Raw genomic sequence first — 21186 nt, 5'->3', positions numbered from 1 at the left:
GGGGGGGGGGCAGGGTGCCGTGAGGAAGGGAGGGCTACGCTCGTCCGCGTGTGTGGCGGGGCTCATTGCTCCTGCAAGAGGCAATGGAGAGTGGCTACAAGTAAGGCTCGATGTGACGCTCCCTTGGGTGTTGTCACCACCGACACTGATGGCACGACTTCCCCGCGACGAAGGGCTGCTCTCGTCGCTGGGGGAACGAAAGCGTGCGAAGAAAAGCGTAGTGCCGCGCAAGCTGGACTGTGCTGCGACGATTGCTTCGATATGGTGCAAAGTAGCGCGCGTCGTCTCTATGGAAACAAAGCGCTGCATGAGCGGAGGTCTGTCTGAGGCGGCTGGTGTGAATCGCACCCAGGCGTCACATGTCCCGATTAGCGAGGCAGAGGCGCCACGCTTCGCTCTGTTTGGAACGTGCCGCACGATACGGATTGTCCGCGTCAGCCAATATGTCGCGAAATGAAAACACGTATAGAGCTGCGATCAAATAAGCCTGTGCTTCACGCATGTGGCACCTCACTTCGCAGCCACCGCACTATGCACAACCTACAATAACGTTCCAAAGGCACCATTTCGACCTCTGTGGTTGTTTGGTTTGCGCTATATGATCGGGAATAAGTCATTGCCAACATTATAGTGTGACGACCTAGGAATTCAGTACGAGTCGCGCTCAGAAACCCGCACTGGACGTGCATTGCATGCCTCCACTTTCGAAAACAGTTTTAGACACGCGCCTCTATTAGAGGGTTTTAGCTCAGCGCTTACGCTCCGCTCCTCCCAAACTGTAGTGCGTATACTCATGTTGACAGCGGAAAGTGAGCAGAACGATGCCATTGCTGCGCTGCAAACCCAGTCGTGGAGCGTGACGGTGCGTCAAGTTGCTTTTTTTGTCGTCTTTAAGAGGAAGCTTTAGCTCGGAGGCTCCTATCTAAATACGCGTAAAAGGAGAATTCGTTTTTCTCGGCAACCACGGCACCAAATTTGACGAGGTTTGTTGCATTTCAAGGAAAAACTAAAAATCTAGTGATGGTTTGTTTTGAATTCTCGATTTAGGTCGTTAATGTTTTATTAAAAAATGGCAAAACGCGCAAATTTCAGAACACGAAACTATCAAGTTTATAACTCTGTAACTCCGCAATAAAAAATGATATTACAATTATCTGAGTTTCATCAAATGGTACATCTAAAGCACACCAAATTGACGTGTTACGCATTATTATAAAAAATCTAGTAAGAAGTAAATAAAACTTTTGCAGAACCCTTGTACACAACGTAACAAATTCACCTAAGATATAAAATGACATACAGAATTTATCCGCTTTGAATGATCTAATGGATGCCGTTTACAGAACCGCGATACCTCTTCTTGATGGAGAGTTATTAATTTGTAAACTTCGTGCTTGTTTTTTTTTTCAAACTTTTGAATTTTAGAAAATTGTTCCAACAGAATTCAGGCTCTAAATCGAAATTCCGCTTCAAACAGTCACTATAATTTAACTTTTTCTCTCAAGTGCTACAAATTTCATTAAAATCGGTCGAGGCATTATCTCAGAAAAGCGTTCTTGCGTTTTACATGTATTTGAAGAGGCCGCGTCGGAGTTGGGCCCGAGCTAAAGCTTCCTCTTAACCAAGTCGACTGCGCGCCGCACATATCTCTAGGAAGTGCACTTACAAAAAAAAAAAAAGAAAGAAAAGAAACATCAGCAAGTCGGCGCAGTTCTGCGCAGTAGCTAAGGGCGAAAGTGACTGTGCTGACGTTGGCACAGACCTGTTCGTAAGCGAGCTTCACCCGGCGCTCCGACAGCACGTGCTGGAACACGACGGTGGCCAGGGCGAACGAAGTGAGTTTGCTGGCGGCAGCCGTGCACGCGTCCGCGACGTACAGGTACACGGCCGTCGCGTTGTCGTCGCTGAACAGGGACTCGGTGAGGCGGTACGACGCGAACGGGGCCAGGGCGCGCACAACCTGGAAGATTGAACGGAACGCGTAGTCTGCAAACTGACAGTGAAAGTTTCCTGCTTACGATAGCAAGTGTTTGCGCACCTCCAAGCAATCACCTGATTATCGTTATCAAGCTTCGATGTTCTGCGAACCTAAGCTATATACACAGTAGACGTAAACATGTTCATAAGTAATACGTTTGATTAGGAATAATTAAAGGACAACAGCGCAATGACTTTCTTGTTTTCATCCCTCTACCGATTCGGGCTGATAAGCAGAAAGTTTTCATTAACCTGGAAGGCGATGTAAAATCGCACGTGTGACTCCGGGTGCAGGGTCAGCATCTCGTCCACCAGACTGAACAGCCTCGGGTCCGACGCGTACAAGACGCTGTTGCCGGTCAGGTTCCAAGGTTGGCGGCCGCCGAGTCCTCCGGTGCCCGAAGGCATTGGGGTGGGCTCCTTTCGGTTCATGCAGTGAATGAAAAGACAGGAAACATGCTATTTGATAACTTACCTGTTTTTTTATACTCCCAATCGAAACGTGGTCGAAGCGACGGAAGGGGCAGGAAAAGCGGACATGTTTTCCTAAGCTTCGAGGAGGAGCAGCAGCAGCAGCAAGCAAGCAGCAGTTCGAGCACGTTTTAAAAACAAGGAAACATTTCAAATAGAAATTTGCACAATATCCACGACTATACGAAGTTACAAATCAGTGCAGAATTCAAAAACGTGCAAAAGAGAAACACAAGTTCAGCACCGGAGAAGTCACCCTTTGGATAAAAAGAAAGGTCAGCAGACTTTAGCGGTTCATTCTGCTCCAAACATTGTACCACGACTGCAGCTGCAGTATTTCCGGTGATGCAAACGCCGCCAATTTTGTGCAAAGCTCCAACAGTCCACTGCAAGCTACCCCAACTGCACAGATTTATGAAAGCTCATCAACGACGACGGTGGAGGCCGCTGCGACGACGCGTTCAAAAAATGTTTCAGTAGCGATGGCAAATTATCACACGAAGTTCGTAGTGTCACAGGCTGCATAAATTGCATTTACCACTCACTAAGTCAGTATGATGTCCCGCGCCACTGAAAACATGAACATACCTCCCTCAATGACTGTGAGGATTTGCTGTTAGAACGCCAGCGTGGCAAAGAGCACCGGCCAGTGCGGAGCGAACGTTTTGTGCTGCCGCTCGCAATTCAACACTGTCGCGTCTTCGAAGCTTAGCTTACGCGACGCCCAACGTAGGCACGCGGGGAGATAGCGTGCATGATGCCATCAGCCATCTCGGCTCGCCCTTAGCCGTAGGATTCCCTGCAATTACCTCCAACATACGGCGCGCGGACCATGCATGTGCCAAGGAGCTTTTTTTTTTAATATGACCTCTTTGGTACGTGCTCCGCTGCGCAGAAAGGCATGTGCAGCCACGGCCGAGATATAGAAGAAGAGACGCGCGGTCAGCATCACGTGATCTCCAAAATTGAGCACCCGGGAAGATGGTGCGGATGGAGCCGCCCCTCATCTCGGACTACCCTAGCCCATTTGCCTTCGCACTCGCAGCATTCGGTGCAGGGGCCGCTCATTATTTATCCTGCTTGGTCTTGGTATGGAACATTCCGGCGACGGCAACGACGAAAACTTGCCTCGAATATTCATATAATGGCGATCGCAACAAAACGACGATGACACCGAGGATGAAGCTTGATGATGGCGACAATGGCCCTACGACGATGTCATTATGACAGCAATCAAGTGAAGACGATCACAACAGTACCAGGACTACAATGACGACTGCCATAGTAAAATGTTGCATGTGGTATCCCAACCTCATAGGACGAACGCATTGACGCCATCAAGACCACCATATTGTTCTAGCGAAAATATACAGGTTATCTCGATTCGCTTTTTTTTTTCAGCAGGACCATTAAAATCTGTGAATAAGACATCAATATGGCTAATGTGACGTCACGTGTTGCAATGTTGGCTTGTCGGCATGGCATCATAAGGGGGTTTCAGTACTGAAAGGAGCAAAGGCTCCATGCGTTTTCTCGTAAGGAGTGCCTTACGAGTGAACTCATAAGCTCTTCTACTAGGCGAAACAGGTCACACGATCTCTACACGTGAGTATACGCCATTCATAACGAACAAAAAGTATCGATGTCATTCCATACATTCGCCGGTGCTTACACAACTCCAGTAATCTCGCGCGCAGTCTTAACATTGATGTCGTCTTTTCTGCATGTAACAAGCCTAAAGACGAGACCGGTTCCGTCGTCACATCAAGCATAGAAATAGGTTCTCTGACGGCAAAAGTCCCATGACTTATGTCATTCCTCTAACTCGTTGCAAATGTTACATCGGTTAGCGCCATACTTAATGTATTTGTGTCTCCTTGTTGTCCATGTTAGACCGAAAACTTACTGAAATTCTGGGGTTTTACGGCCCAAAAACCGCGATTAGATTATGTGTATAGATCCGTGTTGCTGTATGCGCTATTAGAATACCCTACAGTATTAAACACCAACTTCAACGATGCTTCAATTTGGCTAAATGGTTTATAAGTGAGTACATACCTTTGAAGGAATATTGACAGAGCCTCAGGGCTCGGAATTGTATGCTTTTCTTATTACCAGCCTTTAAACAGGACCTAAGCAGACGGCGCATGCAGCTGGTGGCTGCGGCTATGACTCAAGTTCGAGTACGCCACCTCCGAGAATTCTGAATGCACTACGGGCGCCGCCCAATCTCGGAGGTCATTGCCTAGGAACCGTGCGTTGTAGTTCAGACATCACTTCCGGCAAGTGGTAAGGCGGCGTATTTTTCTTTAATTTTTTTTTCAAGTTCTGGTATCAAAAAGCAGCTACTTTTGCAGTCTTTTCGTTACGATGCTATTAGTATTGCAGAAGTACAATATTTTTCACACATGCTTTTCTATGCCTACACTGCCTTATGGCACGTTCGATTGGTCGCTTTCGAATGCTCCAGAGCGCTCTCGCGGTGCGGTTTACATTCGGCTGGTCATAACCGAGCCCTCAGAACATATTCGTCTAGACCATTCAGAGTGTTGTGCTCCAGCGTAGAGCGCTCAGAGGCGCTTCCGCCCTCAACCTGGGAGCCTCGCAGGGAGCTCGACCGTGATGTTACTGAAACTTGACGCCGTGACGTCTCCGATTTTTCTGGGAGCGGCTAGCGTGGTCGACTGGGGCAGGATTACTTTGTTTACAATCTTGAGCGGGTTCCGCATCGCTGCAAACCCAGTTCGAGCGCGGTCAAACCAGTAAAATGTACCGTTAAAAAAAAAGGAAAAGCTTTTTATGCAGTCCAAAATTTCATTGCAGCTTGGCCTTTAAGTGAAAAATGTGTGGATGACAGTACAATGATGACCGCCGTAGCGTTACGGAATACATAGACAAGAAGAACAAAACCTCTTTCGGTCTAATCTCTGCTGTACCACTAATAAAAAAAAAGACTTCTTTGGGCACGGTCTTTCAGTCGGAGATTGTGAGGGAAGAACTTGTACCTGTAAAGTTTGGTACTCGCAGAAATGCGATCGGTGCTCAGCATGTGTTTGCGACCGCTGCTCACGTGTGGAATCTTTTCATTGTTATCTTCGAGAAGTAGTGAAAAGAAAAATAATTGAATACTGCTAGTATAGTCAAATACACATCACTGTTGAAGTAATTATGACAAGCCGTGCACGGAGAGACGGGAAGCCATAAAGGGCGGAAAAATGAAGCGAGAGTAGTGATGCCACCTTGAATTGCCTACGTCAGCTACCTACCTGCGACGTAACGATATTGAGTGCATAGTCGGCTAAGTGTTCATCAATGAAAAAGCTTAAGGTGCATATGAAACTAAGCGAAGGCTCTGTGCAGTGATGTTTGTCAACTTTTTGCTGCACGAAATTTGCCAAATTGTGCGAAATATTGTCACGTGGTGGTGACGTTAAGAACACAGTGGCAATACTGTGAAAGGCAAAACTAGATTTTATTGGGCGAACCTGTGCCCACAAAACAGGCTACACTTATAGCACAACGAAAGCGGCGAACACAGTCGGCGATCGTCGAAAATCTGATCAGCGGGTCAAGCGCGTCGGCTTTTATACAGCAGTCGTCGAATGTTCCAGACTAATCGTTCGGACCCGCGTGCCTTCCACAAAGTTCTACACCATTCGCGTCACGCGATGAAATCAGATAACACAACGTTCGGCGACAACAGATAGCCGGGTAGAAGTATCGATAACTTTCCAGAAATTTCGGATACATGCAGGTGCGTCCCGCGCTGTGCGATTACATTTGTTAGGTGGCGAAACGTGGTCGCCCGATAAAGATAAGTACACGTGTCAATACCCCCCTCTTAAAGAAGCATCGACCCGATGCTGCATACAAACGAAATAAGGAAAAACACCCGTAGCAAACAAAACAACAAAATAAGGAAGTTCGTCAGCGTCCGTAAAAGGGTTTCAGACGCACCACGTGGACCACTTCAGATCGTGCGCGGCGCCGCTGTGAATGCGAAATTCCGTCTGGCACGACCTCATAGTCCAGTGCGCCAATACGTCGAATGACCTTGTAGGGTCCGAAATAGCGGCGCAATAGTTTCTCACTCAGTCCTCGTCGGCGTATCGGTGTCCAAAACCAAACACGGTCGCCGGGCTGGTACTCGACGAAGCGTCGTCGGAGGTTCTAGTGTCGGCTGTCGGTCCTCTGTCGGTTCTTGATCCGCAGGCGGGCGAGCTGTCGGGCTTCTTCGGCGCGCTGGAGATAGCTAGCGACGTCAACATTCTCTTCGTCAGTGACGTGGGGCAGCATGGCGTCGAGCGTCGTCGTCGGGTTCCTGCCGTAAACCAGCTTAAACGGCGTGATCTGTGTTGTTTCTTGCACCGCCGTGTTGTAAGCGAAGGTTACACACGGCAGGACCGCGTCCCACGTCTTGTGCTCGACGTCGACGTACATTGCTAGCATGTCGGCGAGGGTCTTGTTCAGGCGCTCCGTGAGACCATTCGTCTGCGGATGGTAGGCAGTTGTCCTCCTGTGGCTTGTCTGGCTGTACTGCAGAATGGCCTGGGTGAGCTCTGCTGTAAAAGCCGTTCCTCTGTCGGTGATGAGGACTTCTGGAGCACCATGTCGCAGCAGGATGTTCTCGACGAAAAATTTCGCCACTTCGGCTGAGCTGCTTTTTGGTAGAGCTTTAGTTTCAGCAAAGCGGGTGAGATAGTCTGTCGCCACGACGATCCACTTATTCCCGGATGTTGACATCGGAAACGGCCCCAACAAATCTATCCCAATCTGCTGGAATGGTCGGCGAGGAGGTTCGATCGGCTGTAGTAATCCTGCTGGCCTTGTCGGTGGTGTCTTGCGTCGTTGACAGTCTCGGCATGTCTTGACGTAACGGGCGACGTCGGCGGTCAGACGCGGCCAGTAATACCTTTCCTGTATTCGCGACAGCGTCCGGGAGAACCCGAGGTGCCCAGCGGTTGCATCGTCGTGTAGGGCGTGCAGTATTTCTGGACGCAGCGCTGACGGTACAGCAAGAAGGTAGCTGGCGCGGACTGGTGAGAAGTTCTTCACGAGCACGTTGTTTTGTAGCATGAACGAAGACAACCCACGCTTAAATACCCTAGGGACAACGTCGGTGTTCCCTTCCAAATACTCGACGAGGCCTTTTAGCTCCGGGTCTGCTCGTTGCTGTTTAGTGAAGTCTTCCGCGCTTATTGTCCCAAGGAAGGCGTCGTCGTCCTCGTCGTCTTGCGGCGGGGGATCGATGGGGGCGCGTGATAAGCAGTCGGCGTCAGAGTGTTTTCTTCCGGTCTTGTATATTACCGTGACGTCATATTCTTGTAGTCTGAGGCTCCACCGCGCCAGCCGTCCTGAAGGGTCCTTTAAGTTAGCTAGCCAACACAACGCGTGGTGGTCGCTGACGACTTTGAATGGCCTGCCATAGAGGTAAGGGCGGAATTTAGCTGTAGCCCGAATGATGGCGAGGCATTCCTTTTCAGTCATAGAATAATTGCTTTCCGCTTTTGACAGCGACCGGCTAGCATACGATATCACCCTTCAAGTCCTTCTTTCCTCTGGACTAGGACGGCACCAAGGCCTAGGCTACTGGCGTCAGTGTGGATTTCGGTATCGGCGTCCTCGTCGAAGTGTGCAAGTACCGGCGGCGACTGCATGAGTCGTTTGAGTTCTTGAAATGCCTTGGCCTGCGGCGTTTCCCACTTGAACTCGACATCACATTTGGTTAGATGTGTTAGCGGCTCCGCGATGCGTGAAAAGTCCTTGACAGAGCGCCTATAGTAGGCACACATGCCAAGGAATCTGCGCACTGCCTTCTTGTCGGTTGGCTGCGGGAACTTTGCGATGGCAGCTGTCTTCTGTGGGTCGGGGCGTACTCCTGATTTGCTGATGACGTGGCCTAGGAACAAAAGCTCATCGTAAGCGAATCGACACTTTTCCGGCTTCAGAGTAAGCCCTGATGACTTGATGGCCTCTAGTACTATCGCAAGCCGCCTCAGGTGATCGTCGAAATTTCCGGCGAAGACGACGACGTCATCCAAGTAAACGAGACAGGTCTGCCACTTCAATCCTGCTAAAACTGTGTCCATCACGCGCTGGAACGTTGCAGGCGCCGAGCACACTCCGAATGGCATAACCTTGAACTCGTAGAGGCCGTCTGGGGTGACGAAGGCCGTCTTTTCGCGATCTCTTTCGTCGACTTCTATTTGCCAATAGCCAGACTTGAGGTCCATTGACGAGAAGTATTTAGCGTTGCAGAGCCGATCTAGTGCGTCGTCTATCCGTGGGAGGGGGTATACGTCCTTCTTCGTGATCTTGTTCGGACGACGATAATCGACGCAGAAACGCAGGGTTCCGTCCTTTTTTTTCACCAAGACTACAGGAGATTCCCACGGGCTTTTGGACGGCTGGATGATGTCGTCGCGCAGCATTTCGTCGACTTGGTGCCTTATAGCTTCACGTTCTCGCGTCGAAACTCGTTATGGGCTCTGGCGGAGAGGTCGAGCGCCCTCTTCGGTTATTATGCAATGCTTTGCGACTGGGGTTCGTCGAATCCTTGATGACGTCGAAAAGCACTCTTTGTATCGTCGAAGTAGACTTCTGAGCTGTTGTTGCTTAATCGTGGGGAGACTTGGATTTATGTCGAAGTCTGGCTCGGGAACTACGGTCGTCGGGGTAGATGCGGCAGAATCCTAGAGGACATACGCATTGCTGCTTTCCAGAATTTCCTCGATGTATGCGATCGTCGTGCCCTTGTTGATGTGCTTGAACTCCTGGCTGAAGTCTGTCAGCAACACTTTCGTGTGTCCTCCGTGCAGTGGAGCGATCCCTCTTGCGACGCAAATTTAACGGTCTAGCAGTAGACGTTGGTCGCCTTCGATGACGCCTTCTACGTCAGCGGGTGTTTCGGTGCCGACCGAAATAAAAATGCTGGAGCGAGGCGGGATGCTCACTTGATGTTCGAGCACACTCAAGGCGTGGTGAGTACGAGGGCTCTCCGGCGGTATCGTATGATCTTCCGACAGCGTTATTGACTTCGACTTCAGGTCGATGACTGCGCCGTGTTGGTTGAGGAAGTCCATGCCGAGAATGACGTCTCGTGAACACTGTTGGAGGATAACGAAGGTGACAGGGTAAGTCCGGTCGTGGATGGTAATTCTTGCCGTGCACATTCCTGTCGGCGTAATCAGGTGTCCTCCAGCGGTCCGAATTTGAGGGCCTTCCCATGCAGTCTTAACCTTCTTCAACTGGACAGCGATGTGTCCACTCATGACTGAGTAATCGGCGCCTGTGTCGACTAAGGCGGTGACTGCGTGGCCGTCTAGAAGCACGTCGAGGTCGGTGGTTCTTTGTCTTGCGTTGCAGTTGGGTCTTGGCGTCGGATCACGGCTGCGTCGTGTTGAACTGAAGCTGGTACGTCGCGTCGTCAAGTCGTCTTTCGTCGGTGTAGTCTTGGCTTCCTGACTTCCTCGGGACGGCGGCGTGTCGTTATTATGTCGTCGAGATGGTTTCTTCGGCGTCTTCGGCGGCGGCGGAGGGTCTTCGTCAGTTCGACGAACAGCAACCGCACCTCCATCGGTTGCTGCTTTTAGTTTTCCGGATATGAGCTCGCTGACCGGCCCCGGGCTGGGCCAGTGTATGGTCGGCGCTGCGGCGAGAGGTAGCGGCCTGGTGATGGCGAACGCGATGGTCGTCGAGAGCTCCACTGAGTAGCGGGGAGGTAGTCGGCGATGTCACGAGGGCATTCACCTTCCCGAGGGCGCGGTGCATCGACGGCGAACCCTCGCAATCCCAGGTTGCGGTATGGGCATCGGCGGTATACATGGCCGGCTTCGCCGCAGTGGTAGCAGAGCGGGCGGTGGTCGGGGGCTCGCCAAATGTCCGTCTTCCTCGCGTAGCTGCGCTGGGCGACGGGTGGGCGTGCTGGCGGCGGCGGTGGTGGACGACGCAATTTTGGCGTTACAGGGCCCTGGCGCGGTCGTGGAGGAGGACCTTGACGGCGTACGACGGCGGCGTAGGTCATCGCTTCGGGCTGGGGTTGCGGTAATTGAGGTTGCACCTCCGGAACTCCAAGCGACCGCTGAACCTCATCTTTGACGATGTCAGCGATCGAGGCCACTTGAGGCTGCGACGACGGGAAGATCTTCTGAAGCTCCTCTCGTACGACTGCTCTGATAGTCTCGCGTAGATCGTCGGTAGCAAGTGATTGAACCCCGGCGTAGTTTGTAAAGTTCGTGCGGCGCTCGAATTGCCGGTTTCGGATCTCGAGTGTCTTCTCAATGTTCTTCGCCTCACGAAGAAACTCTTCGACGGTCTTCGGTGGGCTTCTTACCATCCCGGCGAAAAGTTCCTCCTTTACTCCACGCATCAGTAGGCGGACTTTCTTTTCCTCGGACATTTCCGGGTCGGCGTGGCGGAATAGGCGGCTCATTTCTTCCGTAAAGATGGCAACGTTCTCGTTTGGTAGCTGCACTCGGGCGTCCAGCATAGCTTCAGCCCTTTCCTTGCGCACGACGCTTGTAAAGGTGAGCAGGAAGCCGCTACGGAACAGGTCCCACGTTGTCAAGGTCGATTCCCTGTTCTCAAACCAAGTTCTGGCGGCGTCTTCTAAGGCGAAGTAGACATGCCGCAGCTTGTCGTCGGAGTCCCAGTTGTCGAACGTCGCGATGCGTTCGTAGGTCTCCAGCCATGATTCCGGGTCTTCAGTCGCTGCTCCATGGAAGGTTGGTGGGTCCCGAGGTTGTTGTAGGATAACGGGGGACGCTGGGGCAGACATTGGGGTTGTCTTGACCACGATCTTCTTTGTCGTCTCAGGTAGAAGTCCGTGCTCTGGGGGCAGTCCTTGCAGTCTGCGGCTAGCACGCTGGTCTTGGGCGATGTTGGTTCTGTCCTCGGGCTTCGGGCTTGGATCGTGGCTTTGCGGGGGCGTTCGGTACATGAACGCACAAGCACCTCCACCAGATGTCACGTGGTGGTGACGTTAAGAACACAGTGGCAATACTGCGAAAGGCAAAACTAGATTTTATTGGGCGAACCTGTGCCCACAAAACAGGCTACACTTATAGCACAACGAAAGCGGCGAATACAGTCGGCGATCGTCGAAAATCTGATCAGTGGGTCAAGCGCGTCGGCTTTTATACAGCAGTCGTCGAATGTTCCAGACTAATCGTTCGGACCCGCGTGCCTTCCACAAAGTTCTACACCATTCGCGTCACGCGATGAAATCAGATAACACAACGTTCGGCGACAACAGATAGCCGGGTAGAAGTATCGATAATTTTCCAGAAATTTCGGATACATGCAGGCGCGTCCCGCGCTGTGCGATTACATTTGTTAGGTGGCGAAACGTGGTCGCCCGATAAAGATAAGTACACGTGTCAATATTATGTGAGATCCATGACATCGCACTAGTGTCATCAGCGTCAGGTTTGGGGCACGATAGTTAAAAATGGAAAGTTCTGCTTTCGTTTTCAGTTGTAATATGTGATCATCTAGGCGCCTAGCAAATGCAGGTGGACGTCTGACTGCGTACCATATGAGGCTTAAGCGATTTAATATCTCTCGTCAGATGTCTTTATTGTGTCGAATGAGCAATCACCCACAAGCCCAAAGGTGCCTTTCAGCCATCGCTGCATTGCATGATATTACAGTGCTCGTTCACTACGACTGGACTGCGAGCGTCGGGAGAGCCTGGCGCTTCTTCGGCGTCGTAGAAGAAAGTAAACAGTGTCCTTCTTATGGGGGCAAAGTAAATACAGGTATCTTGCTCTAAAGATTTCCACAGTGGCAGCTGTGTAGGAACACACAGAGTTGTAAGGAAAACCAGTTGGGAGACCTAAGTTGGAAGAAAAGTTAGAGGGGCGCGGTGCACATTCCGTGAGACATCTGCGATTGCTTTATCTCGAGGCAAGAGTGTCCAAAATCTAAACATGCTCTTGCGCAGGTGCTCCAAACGTTTGGGCATGCTTTCGATCGCTATCAGAATCGCAAGCGTACCACATGTACCATTTGGCAAAACTCAATGCTCAACACTCAGACGAGCTGCGAAACGTGAGTCGCTGTTGTCGGTAGACAACATGACCCGGTGTCGCCGATACCGCCTGGTATCGTTGGTTAGTGATCCTGCTTATTCACCATATGCGAATATAGAGCACACGACCAAGCTCTACACATTTTCACGAGAAAACGTCTCGTTCCACATAATCTTGGGGTATTTGAACATGCCGAACCCACGCATGACGACAATAGTATGACGACAAAGACGACGAAATGTTGGAGAGGGTATGACCACAACGGTATGGCCACGACGGCATGATGACGTTTCGCGACAACGGAGTGACAACGCTGCAATAGCGACGACGACGTGTCGACGACCGCCTGACGACAAGGGAATAACAACAATTGTTTGATGACATCGGCGTTATGAGAACGAAAACGCGAAGCTGGAATACCGACGATTAAATGACGACGCTGCAACGACCAGAAATGCGTGAAGACGACCGTACGTCGACGACGCAGTGAAAACGACGTCAGGATGACGACCGAATGACGACCGTATGGTGACTAGGGGATGTCAGCGAGCTGCGTGATTACGTCCTCATGACGACGACGGCGTTATGATAACGAAATGACAGTGCAGCGATGACAACAGCGACGACGGCCTGTAAACAAAGGAATGATCTTAATGAAGCGAGTGCGATTACAAGACGAAGAATGCGGCATGACGGTTACGGCATGTTTGTATTGGAGCTCGCATCTGCGATTTCCACGCATCACGTGCCGCTCCAGGCATCCTTATTTTTCAGTATATCCTGTGCTCGCTTGTGCTATGTCCAGTACCAGCCGATCGTGCAAGACAGTAGCCGGCAGCCAGGCCCCGAAAGAAGGGGGGGGGAGGCAACGAAAGCTTAGCTTAAGTATAATAAAGTTGGCTTGCGTAGACATATACGCCGATGCGTAAGCTCTTAAATGCTGTGTGCTTAAATACATGACCATCTACAACCTTATTACGGCACAAAGGGCAGGACCAAATAAGATAACGGGGTTGCGAACAGCGCAAGGGTTGAGCCTCTGTGTTTGTACCATTGACGCTCGCTTACATTGGCGCTTCCGTCGTCCTCATCGCCACTCTCAACCGCCGCCCGCAGGTTGTCACGAACCGCGCGCAGCCAGACGCCAGCGTAGGCGGAAGGAACGTCGCGGAACCGCAAGCGCGCACCCCTTCCGGCGGAAGTAGCGGCGGAGACGGCCATCTTGGCGGTCACCTGGGCATCCATGGCGACCAGCGCGGCCGTCAGGCCCGGATCCCGGTTGCAGTCGCACGTCATCACGCTCACGAACTGGCGCACGCAGCGAGCCGTCGACTCGGCCGTCAGGTAGCGCTCCCGGTGCCTCTTCCAACGCAGCAGGGACGCACTGTGGCCCACGCTCACCACGCTCCGGCCCTGAGACCTGATGCCACAATGGAGGTGCCAAGCACGCGTTTACACGGGACCTTCGTCGATCACAACGCGTTTGGATGCTGTGCTGCTGGGCCATTAAAGCGAAAATTCTCGTTGGTTACTCGTATTTCACACAAGCTTTCGGAAATCGTTAAACAGTTGTTCAATAACTGTCAGACAGTTCCGAGCCGGCGCTTCTTGAGTGACCTGCGTGCCATTCTTCAGGTCTAGTTCGTGGTCTCACGTCGTGGCACAGTGTTTTGCAACGGGGGGAAGACAGGTGCGGAAAAGTTATGACGCTGCAGAAACTGAGTCTGCTGTCTTGAAATGTCCTATAAAGTGCTAGTATTGTCGCAGCCGCCACAGAGAAAATATTTAAAGAGTAATTTTGCATTTATCAAACATAAATGAAAGGATAACGCGAAAAGCTTTATTGAGGTTGCTCGAAGCAACATGCCAATAACTCCATCTATTACATTGACGGTTTCGCTCTATTGTAAGACTTGCTTCACGTTAGTCAAGACTGTGTTCATTACAACCAATAAAACTTCGAATTTCTGGAGATGCTGTAGACACACGCTTCTGTTGCCACGCGCACTCAACAGTGGCCTTTGTTGCGGGCTGCTATTCTTTGAAGTCTTGGGGACAATTCAAGGTTTCAGGTAGGGAATCGCAAAATATAGTTTTGTCTGCACCCCTGCTCCTTTCTTCTCAAGGATCAAGGTGGGCAGCGGGAGAGGGGAGGGGGGACGTATTTTGCTTACTGCTTACCACCACCGTGCTGCATAACAAATTATTACTCAGGACTCACGAGATCACATGGTATCGTTCGTGTCGTCCTGCTATATAGCTTTGCTCTGTTAAAATAACGAGGCCTAGCTGCAATCCATAAGTGATTCAGATATTTTGTTTACTGAGCTTTATATGGTCGAATAAGGAGCTGCTGCTCGCTTATTAAGCACGGTTACTAGGACAGCAATGAAAGGAAATATACTTAGTTATTCCCTTTTGTCCAAACTTCGTTACCTGCTTACAGCATTTTATGCAGGAGGCAAATATTTATAGTGTCACCGTATAATACAACAGGCTGTCAGTTCCTTTAGTGCAGGACCTGCTAGGAATAATGCAAAGATTTCCTTCCGATTCCATCCCGTTTCGAACTTCGTCACTGGTTCGAGCGGCAATCATTCTGCGTTTTTTTTTTTTTCGGCGGGATCAGCTGGTCTTCAACGTTCGGCGATAAGAAACGTAGAGAATCGCGGGAAAGGAATCCTTACATCATACCGTTTTTTAGTACACGTCATTCTCCCTCTCTTTCGCTCTGTCCCTGGCGTGACGTACTTGGAATCTGGAGTGAGGACGACCTCGAACAGCAAGTCCAGGTCGTAGTCCATTGCCAGCGAGACGAGGGTGGCGAGCGCCTCGGCCGAAGCGTTCTTGCTTCCGGAAGTGGCGAGGAAGTGACCCGGCTTGTCTTCTCCCATGAACAGCAAGCTGTCGATGAGCCAGGGCGCGTCGATGCTCCGGCGCAGCACCTCGGCGCAGGCCACGTAGCTCAGGACGGCCTTGTCGGACGTGCTCAGCGGCTTGCTCGGCTCCAGCAGGTGCTCGAAACGTTCGCGCAGCCTGTCGTTCGCCTTCATGTACACCTTCGCCTGAGCCACGCAGAGAAGTGGGAGAGAATCCCTTTCCTCGTACTATATGTGGCCCATTATCCGAACTGTGATAGGAGTCTCTTTGTGAACAGTCTCCTTGTGAACACCGCCACACAATCCTATTGAGGTATACGCGTCTGCCGCCGCGCAAGTCGGGAGGTGAATCGGCACGTTGTAATAGCATCCCAAGATATTCGCCCAGGCGGCGCTGCAGTGACTTAGACCTTGCGAAAGCTCTGGGATTCAAATCCAATAAGAGCGTTAACTGGTCAGTGGTCTAAATAAGCGAGAGACGTTTACAGTATTGCTGGAACGAAAAAAGCAAGAAGAAAACACGGAAGCGATGCAGCCGGGGTTCTTACAGCCATACATAATTTTAAAAGGTAGAGGATTTAAATGAGAAAAAACAATCTAAAGAATATATAGATATATATCTCCAATTGGGGTTCGGCTCCCACCAAAGGTCGAGGGTTCGACTTCCCCCAAAGGTCGAGGGCTCGACTCCCACGAAAGGTCGTGGGCTATAGGGCCATAATTGCAGCTATCCTAATTTAGTGTGCCTTAAATCACTTCACCTTAATTGATACTAACGGTAGTGGGTTCGACTCTCGACCTTCACGACGTCTACTGGGATTCAACTTGGAAAGGCCAGTTCTCCCATATCGCCATGTTCGGCCGTGTGTTCCAGTGCCTTAATTAATTGCGTCTTAATTAACACCAAAGGTCATGGGCTCGACTCTTGACCTCCACGACGTCTACTGGAATCCAACTTGTAGAGGCCAGTTCGCCCATATCGCCATGTTCGGCCGTGTGTTCCAGTGCCTTAATTAATTTCGTCTTAATTAACACCAAAGGTCATGGGATTGACTCCCACCAAAGGTCGTGGGCTCGACTCTAGACCTTCACGATGTCAGTTAGAATCCAACTTGGAGATATGGCCGGTTCATCCATACCGCCAAGTGGGTTCGACTCCCACCAAAGGTCATGAGTTCGAGTGCCTAAAGAACTCTATATTAATCAAAAGTGCCTTTACTAACTTTGCCCTAATGGACACCAAAGGTCGTGGGTGCAGTCATCAATGGTGGCACCATCAAATATGGTGACATTGAATTTAGGTCCTACCAACAATAGAGGGTTCCACTCCCGCCAAAGTTTGCGGGTTCCAGTGCCTTAATTGACTTTGCTTTAATTAAAAGGTCATAGGTTCGACACCAACCAAAGGCCATGGGTTCGAAACCCACCAATGGTCGTGTGTTGCGCCATCAATTTTGGTGCCATTGATTTTGGTGCCATAAGGCCGGATAATCAGTTTTTCGATAACACTGGACAACGGATTTTTCAACCCGTGAGCCACTTAAGGCTTTCTCTTTAAAAACATCACCACCATTAACGCTCGGAGGAAGTGACGCATGACCTGGAACGCGCGGTTCCTCAGCATGCCCTCTGAAATTAAGCGGCGCCCACAGATGGCCGCGCTGCGTTGAAAAATCTCGGAGGCGACGTGCTGGTACTTAAGTCTTAGCTGCTAACCACCAGGTGCACGCGTCGTCTGCTTGGGTACTGTTTAGAGGCTCTTAATTAGAAGTTATGCAAATACTAGCCGTTGCCAAGATCAATTCAGGGTTACGTACTACTCGGTTATAACCAATTCAGTCAAGTGAAATTTCATTGCAGTTGGCCTTTAACGTTGAAGCTGTTGGCCACGGGGACAAAACAAGCACCCTTCGTACAGACATAAAGGTCTCGCAAGGTTTCGTCTGCACGCTTGACCAATCTGCAGCCGTTCGGCGGTGCTCCCTGGTGGTCTCACCTCCAGGTAGCGGAACTGGTCCTGGTACCGCGGGTGGCCCTCGGCCCAGTGTCCGCACACGTACTGGTAGAAGTCGTCGCACGGTTCGGCGCTCAGGTCCATGGAGGAGTGCAGCTCGGCTTGCACGTTGAAGCAGTCCAGGCTGGCGCAGCTCATCTGCAGGGCCAACCGCCGGGGCTTGGGGTTCCAGTAGGCGTACGCGGCTACGGCCACCAGCGTCAGCAGCTGGAAGGTGGCGAACACTTGAGGTCGTGCCGTGAGCAGAACGTTGCGCGTCGCTGGCGGGAACTCGTTGTTCCAGGGTTGCTGCTGATCGCCCTCTTCCTGCGAGGGTCCCTCGCCCAGTTGGTACCGAGTGTGAATAATTCAAGTTGAAGATTATTTCAGACGACCAGAGAAAAGGAAATAAGCACAGGTGTCTAGAGGACCGACGAAAAGGGAAGAAGAAGGAAAAGAAAAAGGTAATTCGCATGCATATGTGGCGAATCGGTGATACGCGAAGCATCGTTTGATGTTTACTAAAATGCCATCACATCACTTCTCCTTTTTCGCTTGTATTTAGCTCGATTCTCTCTCTCGAATATGTTCACTGAACTTTCTGCACACTCAGCATTTTATTTCCTTTCTTTTTGTCCGACTCCTTCTTCGCTTTCCTGTTGTAGATTTCAATTTTCTGTTGCCGCCTTTACTACGTGCCTGTATTACTGCCTGTCTGTTTGGGACCCAACGCAACGCCGCATACCCAGTGTCTTAAGTTTTCTATTCTGGCATATATCCATAGCGGCCCAAGTTGTCGGCAAGGCAGCAATAGAAACCAGTTAGAGCATTGGCAAAGTGGTGTGAAGAGGCAAAGAAAGTTTCGCTTTAAACGCCTGGGAAGTGCCGGTCCCCTTTGCAACGTATAGTCCCCCCCCCCCCCCGAAAATGACACAATGATCAACGTACGTATGTATATATATATATATATATATATATATATATATATATATATATATATATATATATATATATATATATATATATATACATGTATATACATGTGTATACATGTGGATACATGCATATACATGTATATACATATAGCGTGTATATGTACATATAAGTATAAGTACGGCTTTTGTCGAACTATACGGGCTAATCCACGTTTTCATCATGCATGTCGTTCGGCTGCTTAGTGCGGTTCCCGTGACTCTCCTAACATTTCAGACCTATGGATGGCGAGTGGAACAGTTATTTTCACGCCCCAGAACATCGAAATATGTGGCTTACCGCTGAAGCTCCCTTAAAAAGCCTATAAGCCAGCCTGGCGGTCGCAGGAAAGGTAGCGCTTATACTTTGGACAAGTAGTGTATACGTACGCTTGTAGCGCACAGAACATCCCTTGAAGACACCTGAAGGAACACGCTAGACTTAGTGGCCGAATGCTTCACTTTGAATGTTCGCCTTTACCCATTTTAACATTTGCTTGGGTGCACTTTTGAATCAACCCAGCGTGGTCAGTCCCCCCTGTTAGCTCGAGCAATGTTTCGAGAGGACGAGGAAGACGACGACGACGACGACGACATATAAAAGAACGCATTAATGAAGGAGTAAAATACGGGATATATAAAAAAAAAACGAAGTGACAGCGGCGTTTCTCCAAAAGGTGAAATTTTTTCCTCCAACGGGTATCTGGCGATGAAATCGCTTCAGCGCTGTCGAGGACTGTTTTCCACATCCGATACGAGCTTTTCTCAAGGGATGATTTCCGTATTAGAGCCATATGCGACTACATGGTTGCCGTGCGCCACAGCCGCGGTTGCTCAGGGTCTATGGCGCTCTGGTGGCGAGCAGGATGTCGCGGATTCTATACTCTCTGCCGCAGCGGTTGCATTTAGATGGGGACGCAATGCAAGAACGCTCGTGTACTTAGATTTGAGTGCGCGGTTAAAGAGCCCCAGATGCCGAAATTAATCCTGAGCACTGATTAATACAGTGTCCCTCATAACTCGCTGCGCAGTTTCGGGCCATTACCTCCACACTCCTTCTTTAAGGAGTTAGTTTAGGTTTCGTTGTTTCATTTGTAAAATTCCCCTAGATGCCATTCACGCCTAAACGCGAGGGACGTATTAGTGAGCTGAAAGAAGGGAGAGGTTGGCCGGAAAAGCGTGTGTCTGGTCTTCTCACCGGGTAAAGGCTGAGGCAAAGGAAGTGGAGATGCAGATGGTAGGTGATGACGCAAATAGAACAGCGAACACGCTCACTCAAATACATTCCGCGCAGCCACATACCTTGTTGTCACGCGTGTGCTAATCAAGGGGTCAGTAAACGCTTAAAGTGCCAATAAACGGATTTTTTCCTACGCTTAACGACTGTGTATCTTCCCTGTACTATAGGTACGCTCCGGCGTGACCTCTTTCTTAGCTGATCGATAGGCCTCACCGACGTCCCCTATGACAACGCGAAAGCGTTGGCACTATGCATACCAGCGCTTTGATTCCCACAGCTGTGATTTCAGTCGGACAGCTTAGCTCTTACGTCGTGTTCGGTGACGTCCGCTCCAAAGCCGTCGTTAGCACTGTCCTCCTCTTCCTCGGCCATCGCGCTCGCTGGGGTTGCTTGAGCCGGCGAAATCTTGGGGTCAGCGACTGCGTGTGACCACAATAAGCGATCAGGACAACTTCGGCACGCATGCTTGTGCTGTTAAATTGCAAAGCGTGACAGACTGCTTCTCGTCGTTGGGAGCACTTGACAATGCAAATATGAAGTGCTTGCAATCCCCTGAATAAATCATTACGAACCAGAATAACGTCAGAAAAGAAAAGACATACCACAGGCATTGCACATTCACTCGTTCGCCGAGTAAAAGCCCGGCTTTCATGTTGGAATTGTTTGTGCCCGAGAAGAAAAGAAAGGCTGGCTTTGATGCGACGTAATGCACTTTCATAGTAGCTATATCATACTTTTAACGCCAATGTGTTTAAAGATTTCGGTATACTGCAAAAGATGTTCTTACATGCGGATGTGCGTTGCAAAGAACGCCTCGTGGAGCGGTTACTTCTTCTTCTTGATGATGTTGATGAGTCTTAAACATGGCACATACCCACAATGGGAGGCCGTGATGATGGTGCTTCGCTGTGGCACGCACAAAAAACGGGCGTACGCCAAGAATGGGCCGGCGGTATAGGGACACGCAAGAGTCAAAATTACTCCGAGCAGAAAGAGAAAATGTGCAAAAGGAACAACAGCGAAAGGCAAACAACTATCATCTTAGTCAATTTCCGTCTCACTTGGTCATTTCCACGGACGAAACACAAAAATTTAGAGCAGGCCGAAGTTGGCGTCTTTTCAAATCAGCTTAACTGGTATTTGGACTATTCAGCTTAACAATGGACTATTTTTTTTCTTGCTCTCCGTCTCGCTGATTACGCCCCACTATTTCCTGCGGAATTTCTGGTAAACATTCTGGTCATCAGAAAATTGCGACCACAGAAACCTAAAGTAATAATTGCTGCAGGAGCGCTTTCGCTTTGTACACGTTTTACTTATAATAACTGATCATACCTGTTGAGTATATTTTCAACTATTGGCCCGAACAGTTTGCCTGGGTCTCTCGACATAGTAGAATATTTCCTAAATGAATCAGCTGACTCGCATAGTAGTCATTAAATGGTCCGGTCTTAAATATCCTTCCTGATTTAGTTTTTATAACAGGAGCCAGATTTAAACAGCTTTTGTTTCTAAATTGCAGTGAATCAGCCCTACTTACCGCAGATGATTCTCGTCATCTAAATTTCCGGTGGAACACGAGTAAATTCCTTTAACGACAATGCGAGGTGACGTTGTCGTTTTC

At 50.0% G+C, this 21186-nt stretch overlaps 1 protein-coding gene across 1 annotated transcript in view; it reads right to left on the bottom strand.

Moving 5' to 3' along the window:
• Positions 1–19934, bottom strand: part of LOC126528584 (uncharacterized) — a 39144-nt gene extending 19210 nt beyond the window's left edge. Inside the window, exons 1-6 of the mRNA XM_055069397.1 lie at positions 19872–19934; positions 17355–17678; positions 15231–15544; positions 13548–13899; positions 2230–2397; positions 1763–1960 (exon numbers count right to left, since the gene is read on the bottom strand). Coding sequence (XP_054925372.1) covers positions 1763–1960; positions 2230–2397; positions 13548–13899; positions 15231–15544; positions 17355–17678; positions 19872–19934 — 1419 coding nt within the window. The remainder of the gene's footprint in view (positions 1–1762; positions 1961–2229; positions 2398–13547; positions 13900–15230; positions 15545–17354; positions 17679–19871) is intronic.
• Positions 19935–21186: the final 1252 nt, after the last annotated feature.

Source organism: Dermacentor andersoni, chromosome 9 (assembly GCF_023375885.2).
Source record: "Dermacentor andersoni chromosome 9, qqDerAnde1_hic_scaffold, whole genome shotgun sequence".
Taxonomy (NCBI): Eukaryota; Metazoa; Arthropoda; class Arachnida; order Ixodida; family Ixodidae; genus Dermacentor; species Dermacentor andersoni.
Note: the sequence above shows the minus strand (reverse complement) of the source record. Positions and strands in the feature narration are given on the sequence as shown.